The 7,901-nt window shown below is 32.6% G+C and overlaps 1 protein-coding gene across 1 annotated transcript in view; it reads left to right on the forward strand.

Annotated features, from left to right (window-relative positions):
- The window catches only part of LOC134700221 (uncharacterized), a 57,110-nt gene extending 49,590 nt beyond the window's left edge, over positions 1 to 7,520 (forward strand). Inside the window, exons 13-18 of the mRNA XM_063561580.1 lie at positions 183 to 311; positions 842 to 970; positions 2,121 to 2,261; positions 3,327 to 3,455; positions 5,603 to 5,704; positions 7,255 to 7,520. Of these exons, the coding sequence (XP_063417650.1) occupies positions 183 to 311; positions 842 to 970; positions 2,121 to 2,261; positions 3,327 to 3,455; positions 5,603 to 5,704; positions 7,255 to 7,463 (839 nt within the window). The 3' untranslated portion in view covers positions 7,464 to 7,520. The remainder of the gene's footprint in view (positions 1 to 182; positions 312 to 841; positions 971 to 2,120; positions 2,262 to 3,326; positions 3,456 to 5,602; positions 5,705 to 7,254) is intronic.
- Positions 7,521 to 7,901: the final 381 nt, after the last annotated feature.

A 7,901-nucleotide genomic window follows, 5' to 3' on the forward strand; every position in this document is an offset into this window, starting at 1 on the left:
TACCCCCGTATTTACTTGAAAATGCAAGTTAGCTAACTTTACTAACGTTCTATACAATGAAAACCCCTCATTTCAGATACAATACTGGGACATATAATATATTGACTTTGCATTATTTAAAAAACGTTCCTTCTATGTAATTCATCAAAAATATATTAAAATGATAAGTTGACCTTTTATAGGAGTAAACAATGAAACAACAGATCAATATGTGAAAGAGGAATCAAGCACTCTCGAGGAAACGACAGCTCACCAAAAATATACTTCAAATGATGAGATAATAACCAGATCTGTAACTGAAGGCTATCAAGGTGAATTTACTGAAACAGAAGATATTTTTGACATGTTGAAATATGACGGCATTTTAGAATTGAGCTTAATTTATAACAACAATCATGTTCAGTTACCACAACCCGTATATTTTAACAGTAACTTCATCTAGCAAAAGATCAAAAGATGAGGCAGTTCGTAGTAACAAACATCATATAAGGGAATGTTGTTTTATTATTATCTGTTTTATGTCTTATTTTGATAATTGATTGATTATTAAAGATTTACAGAAAAAACCTTTCAATTGGTTAAAATATTTCTAGTCTCTATTTTTCTCGGTCTGTGTATCTTTAATTACACTACGCCATTTATTCATAGTTTTTGAACATTTTGAGAGGCTCCAAGCGATAATTTTGTGAATTTATCAGTAACTCTGAGGATTATCACTAATTTTACAATGACGAAGTCTGGATGGTAGACTGTGTGCTTGTTTGTTTCAAATCATAGGAATTAAACTTTTTTTTATGATATTAGTTGATGATATATAAAACATTGAAATTATCTCATTAAGGATTAAGCAATGAAACAAAAGATCATTCTACAGAAGATGGATATAACACTGTAAAGCAAACGACAACTTTTCAAACGTATACCATGAATGAAGACACAAAAGCCAAATCTGCGACTGAAGGATATACAGGTAAATGACAGGAAAAAATAAACCATGCATGTGACTTTCTGTACTCTCATTTTTTACCGTTAGTATACATTTTTTTAGTTTACAATCAAAGTAAGCAACTTCTGCTTTGCATGTATAACCCGCCAAGATGTCCACACTCGGTTAAAATGTAAACTCGGAAAAAAATCCAGATTAAAAGATTATTTTGTTATCTAAATGGAACTGTAATGAATTGCCAATAGTGATTCGACACACATACAAACTCGTGTGGGTATCTGTTAAACGTATGAAGTGGTGAGTTCGGTCGCTCTGACGTCATCGGAGCTCCATTAAATATTGTTGTTACACGACTCATGTATGACCTCAATATTGTAGGAACATATTTGAGCATTTCATATCAATTGAGTTATGTAAACACCATACAATTTAGCAGCAGGGATTTATCTAATGTGAAATGGAACGTTGACAATTAGAAATGCGAAATAATCAAGTTAGTCGTATATTGTAGTTATCCATCTATGACAATCTGTGCCAATTTCAAGTACAAAATCCAAGTAAGGAACATCATACGGAGATATGTAACGAAATACTCAGTTTCTTATTTTTCTTCTTTGTTAGATTTGTAGCTGTTAAGTTTAAGTTATGTGCATCTTTGCTAGACACGGCTTTTCTTACCCAAGTTGGTATATAAATTGGCACATTGTTAAGAAACCGGTATTATGCTGAATCTGGAGGTCGACCTTCTGTTGACTTTTTGTTTTTCTTTAATATTTGGTAAATGTATCAATGACAAGTGTCCAAATAACTTACAAATATCATTATCTATCCACCGTTGACGTCTGAATGAGAGTCTGTGATTCATCGGTCATTTTCAAATTTCAAATAATTTCGTAATCAGATATTGGCTTATATTATGAAGTTAACTTTATGTGATATATCTATTAAAAGGATTGATCATTGGTATTATGTGCCAACTAGAACAGAGTTTGTCAAATATCTCACATTTTTTCATAGAGAGAAAGACAATAAAATGTTAAAAAAGAGGAAAGATATAATTTGGGATAAAATACCGACACCATAATTGAGGAATGCTTCATTTATTAAAAAACCTAGACATTTCCTTTATTCTGTAAGTCTATGATATAAACAAGAACTTATTTATCTTATTAAGGATTCATCAATGAAACAAAAGACCAGTCTACAGAAAGTGAATTATACACTGCCAATGGAACAACAGTTCACCAAATAAATACTACAAATGAAAACACTACAGTAGAATATGTGACTGAAAACTATAGAAGTGACTTAAAAGGTATTTCAATCTTAGTCAGTTCTTTATTTTCATCTCAGTTATTTGTTTCTACACTTTTACTCCTTTTCTTACCTTTTTTATTCAAAAATATTTATTTATAGTGGATTGTGATTAAGTTATTACAACTTGAATTGACCCCTTGGCACTTTGCTGGTGCGAGTGATTCCTTGTCATGCATTAAGTTCATTTTTTTAAAATTCTAAAAGTGTGTCTTTTACGTGCAAGAATAAGAATAATAAGAATAAGAATTTTATTAGTTTGAAATCCAAACAATAGGATTGTTACTAAAATACACAACAAAATAAACAAACAAACAGGCAAGATATTGCTATCTCTTAACACGGGTCAGCCTTTTATAGTCCCTTTCCGACGAACCATCATTGTTCTTCAAGACAATGTTTTCATATGGTGTCAAGGGAGGGCCGAAAATTTGGTCCCTGAAACTCTTTCCCCGGAAGGGTGATCGAAGCAGGAACGTTTGTGTTTGTAGTTCGATGCGCAAACCTCTACAACAATGTTCTAATGTTACCTTTTGTATTATAGGGAAAATGAATTATCAAAAATACCCAATTCCAAGATTAATCTTATTCTTAAAAGAAGGCAATCATTAATCTGACGAAATCAAACATGCGACTTGAGATTTGTCATATTCTCTTCCCGTGGCCAAAGGAAATTGTATGTGAAACATTGTTCTATATCTAGCTAAACCTTCTATCAGTATAAAGGGTAAACAGTCAGCATAACTATTTAAATACTCACATTTTGACCAAAAAGTTGTAAAAGAAAAGACATAAATTTTATGACTTATTATAAATGATTGGGCTAGATCATTGAATATGTTGAATGCAAGAAAACAAATGTCTCTACAAAATCACGAACTTTTCCAGTCTCCCCCCCCCCCCACATTAGCATATTCCAAAAATGAGATATATCAGATTAACTCAACAATTTAGCTCCTATAAAGCAAAATCAACACAAAAGAACGCACAACACTATCAGTACTAGGAAAATTGTCCACTCTGTAAAAACGCTTTGCTAGAATGCAAGCAGATTCATTTTTTTTAGTCAGCAGTACGTACAAGACAGAGCTGAGAACAGAAATGACAGTTTCTCTAAGTACTGTATCTAATGAAGAACCATCTATAGCTTACAGTCAATACGTCAACAATACAAGCAATGGCACTCTCTCGGCTGGTAAGTTTTTTTATCCGCCTTTATGATTAAATGACGCGATGCTTTGACGTGTTAGTGCTGACATGCACGTTGGTTGCGTCAAAAATATTTGAATTGCATTCGTGTATTATACATGGTTGTGCTTTCTACGTTTTTTGTTTATCTGTTTTCTTTTTCGCAGAGTCAGGTACTTTTGCTGTGAATGTTTATTGAACTGATAAGTATTATTAGCTCACCTGGCCCACAGGGCCAAGTGAGCTTTTCTCATCACTTGGCGTCCGTCGTCCGTCGTCGTCCGTCGTTAGCTTTTACAAAAATCTTCTCCTCTGAAACTACTGGGCCAAATTATATCAAACTTGGCCACAATCATCATTGGGGTATCTAGTTTAAAAAATGTGTCTGGTGACCCCGCAAACCATCCAAGATGGCCGCCATGGCTAAAAATAGAACATAGGGGTAAAATGCAGTTTTTGGCTTATAACTCAAAAACCTAAGCATTTAAAGCAAATCTGACAGGGTAAAATTGTTAATCAGGTCAAGATCTATCTGCCCTGAAATTTTCAGATGTTTCGGACAACCCATTGTTGGGTTGCTGCTCCTGATTTGGTAATTTTAAGGAAATTTTGCTGTTTTTGGTTATTATCTTGAATATTATAATAGATAGAGATAAACTGTAAACAGCAATAATGTTCAAAAAAGTAAGATTTACAAATAAGTTAACATGAACAAAATGGTCAGTTGACCCCTTTAGGAGTAATTGCCCTTTATAGTAATTTTTTAACCATTTAAAGGCATTTTTCATAAATCTTTGTAATCTTTTACAAAAACCTTCTCCTCTGAAACTACTAGGCCAAATTAAACCAAACTTAGCCACAATCATCATTGGGGTATATAGTTTAAAAATGTGTCCGGTGACCCGGCCAACCATCCAAGATGGCCGCCATGGCTAAAAATAGAACATAGGGGTAAAATGCAGTTTTTGGCTTATAACTCAAAAACCAAAGCATTTAAAGCAAATCTGACAAGGGGTAAATTTGTTTATCAGGTAAAGATCTATCTGCCCTGAAATTTTCAGATGAATCAGACAACCCATTGCTGGGTTGCTGCCCCTGATTTGGTAATTTTAAGGAAATTTTGCTGTTATTGGTTATTATCTTGAATATTATAATAGATAGAGATAAACTGTAAACAGCATTAATGTTCAACAAACTAAGATTTACAAATAAGTCAACATGACCAAAATGGTCAGTTGACCCCTTTAGGAGTTATTGCCCTTTATAGACAATCTTTAACCATTTTTCGTAAATCTTTGTAATCTTTTACAAAAATCTTCTCCTCTGAAACTACTGGGCCAAATAAATCTAAACTTGGCCACAATCATCTTTGGGGTAACTAGTTTAAAAAATGTGTCAGATGACCCGGCAATCCAAAGAAGATGGCTGCCACGGCTAAAAATAGAACTAAGGTGTAAAATGCAGTTTTTGGCTTATAACTCAAAAACCGAAGCATTTAGAGCAAATTTGACATGGGGTAAAACTGTTATTAATCAGGTCAAGATCTATCTGCCCGGAAATTTTCAGATGTTTCGGACTTTCTTTTGTTAGGTTGCTGCCCCTGAATTGGTAATGTTGAGGAAATTTTGCCGTTTTTGGTTATTATTTTGAATACTATTATAGATAAAGATAAACTGTAAACAGCAATAATGTATAGCAAAGTGATACCGTAAAATTAGTTTACATGACCAAAATGGTCAATACACCCCCTGAGGAGCTATCGTTCTTTATAGTCAACTTTTAACAATTTTCATAAAATTTGTAAATTTTTACTAACATTTTCCACTAAAACTACTGAGCCAAGTTCATTATAAATAGAGATAATTGTTAGCAGCAAGAATGTACAGTAAAGTAAGATAAACAAACAAATTACCATCACCAAAACACAAAGTTGTCATGAATCCATCTGCTTCCTTTGTTTAATATTCACATAGACCAAGGTGAGCGACACGTGCTCTTTAGAGCCTCTAGTTTTTCTTCCTGCTAACCCTGTACATATTCTATTGGAATGTATAAATACACAATTCTCTTATATGGAATTGAACTATAAATTAAAGAGATCCTGTTTTCTTTATGAATACAATGTATTAATGTTCGCATTCATATTTTGTTTAGAAATAAAGGTAATTGATGCAGAGAGAGAGTTAAATCAAACACGACAAAATGAAGTTACGACTGACAAGTCCTATCCACAAAATAGCACACACAGGGATATTGGTAATTATTGTGGATTCGTTAGATACTAATTTTCTTATGAATCTTATGTATAGGTGAACCACGAATTAAAATTTTTCAAAGATTTGTTCATAAATAAAAACATCAACTTAAATATATTTTATTCACAAATCAACCAAAATTGTTATCCATATAATAAAAATTGATGTACGTATACAAAAATGGAGAATGGAAATGGAGAATATTCCAAATAATAACATTAACGGTACCAATTTTCCTGCACCAGATGCGCATTTCGACAATATATATCTCTTCAGTGATGCTCGTGGCCAAAATATTTGAAATCCAAAGCTTAAATAAAAGATGAAGAGCTATAATCCAAAAGGTCCAAAAAGTATAGCAAAATCCGTGAAAGGAACCAGATCTTTGCATGAGGGAGATTCATTCCTTAATTTATAATAATTTCTAACATTTTGTAACAGCAAAGAGACAACCATCCAACCAAAGAGTACATGACAGCCCAAGGCAAACAATGGGTCTTGAACGTAATTGGGAATTCCTGCACTCGGAGATCGGCCTCAGCTGGTCCCTAAACATGCTAAATAAATACATTATAAGAAAATAAGGTGTCAATAATTGCCCAATCTTTATTGTCAGTTCATTTTTTACTTATGAGTTTGAATTCCCTTTATATCATGTTTTGCTTCTCTTGACTTCTAGTAAAAATATACATGTTCTCCTCAAACTGCACATTTCCTGATGAATGTAAATCCAGAAAAGCGTTTAGGACGAATTGAAAGTATTAAACGTGTTTTTTTCATTTTTTTCAATTTGAAAATGACAATTTAATTAAACATAAAGCGGAATAAACAATCGGATATAGTAGGCCCCATAATTAAAAAAGCAACAAAAACAAAAAACACCAGATATTGAAGAAGTTCTTAAGCAAAGCTAACTCCGGATACATTATACCATATAAAATTAAAATTGAGAATGGAAATGGGGAATGTATCAAAGAAACAACAACACGACCATAGAAAAAACAACAGCAGAAGGTCATCAACAGGTCTTCAATGTAACGAGAAATTCCCGCACCCGGAGGCGTCCTTCAGCTGGCCCCTTAACAAATATATACTAGTTCAGTGATGATGAACCCATGAAACTAATTTCCAAATTGTACACAAGAAACTAAAATTAAGATAATACAAGCCTAACAAAGACCAGAGGCTCCTGACTTGGGACAGGCGCAAAAATGCGGCGGGGTTAAATATGTTTATGAGATCTCAACCCTAGCTCCCCCTATACATCTAGACTGTTTTTTTCACCTTACAATGTGAAATGCCTTTCATTCTCCAACATTAATGTTTCCAATGTGGCATTGATATATTGAAATAACACACCGTTGTTAATTCGAAATAAAATTGTATTCATTAAATGACGTCTTTCAAAAGTATATCGTCAAATACTTAATGATAACGAAAAACAGAAAGGATTAAGCTGATTTGTTAGTTCTAAAAAAATAAGTAAAAAATAATGTACTTAATTCAATGCGAGGAGCGGTATGTTAGCAATGTGTTTTCTCGTATTTTCAGATGATTCACCTGGACTGACTAGGATACATGTATCGGCAATTATCATTGGAATTATCGGCATAACAGTTATTTGTATCGTCATATTCGTCGTCTTCAAATTAAAGAACAAACGAGCTTTAGCAAAGACAATCGATTATAGTTATGTTAATGCCGCATATCAACCAAGTGGGAGCCAGAATTGTGAAAACGAACCTTTATTCACAGAATAGTTGGTTTTGTCTCTAGTGTAAAACTGTGGCGAACAAGTGAAAGAAAAGTTCAGAACATCTGCATTATATGTTTCCTTTTAATTTTTAATGTTATATGATGAAAAGTTTTATTTATTTGCTTCTTATCTACTGAAAGTTAAAATATATTAAAATAAAGTAAATCATAGTTTTTACTTTATCATGCCAGTAATATTTTGAAACAATTAATATTAAGGCATCAATATAGTTCCAATCGAATATACAAAATGTATTGACTTGTCAATGAAAGCAAATTAAAACACTATGACCGGCAGACTTTCCAACTTTTAAATGATTTGAATATCATATTAATTTATGTTTAATTGGTTTTTTTTGTATTCATAACAAAAGTTCAAGATTTTAGTCATTTTTAAATCACTTTTTACTAAGATTTTTTTTTAAAATAATCATGATCAACTT

This window comes from Mytilus trossulus, unplaced genomic scaffold, assembly GCF_036588685.1.
Source record: "Mytilus trossulus isolate FHL-02 unplaced genomic scaffold, PNRI_Mtr1.1.1.hap1 h1tg000128l__unscaffolded, whole genome shotgun sequence".
NCBI classification, from domain to species: Eukaryota; Metazoa; Mollusca; class Bivalvia; order Mytilida; family Mytilidae; genus Mytilus; species Mytilus trossulus.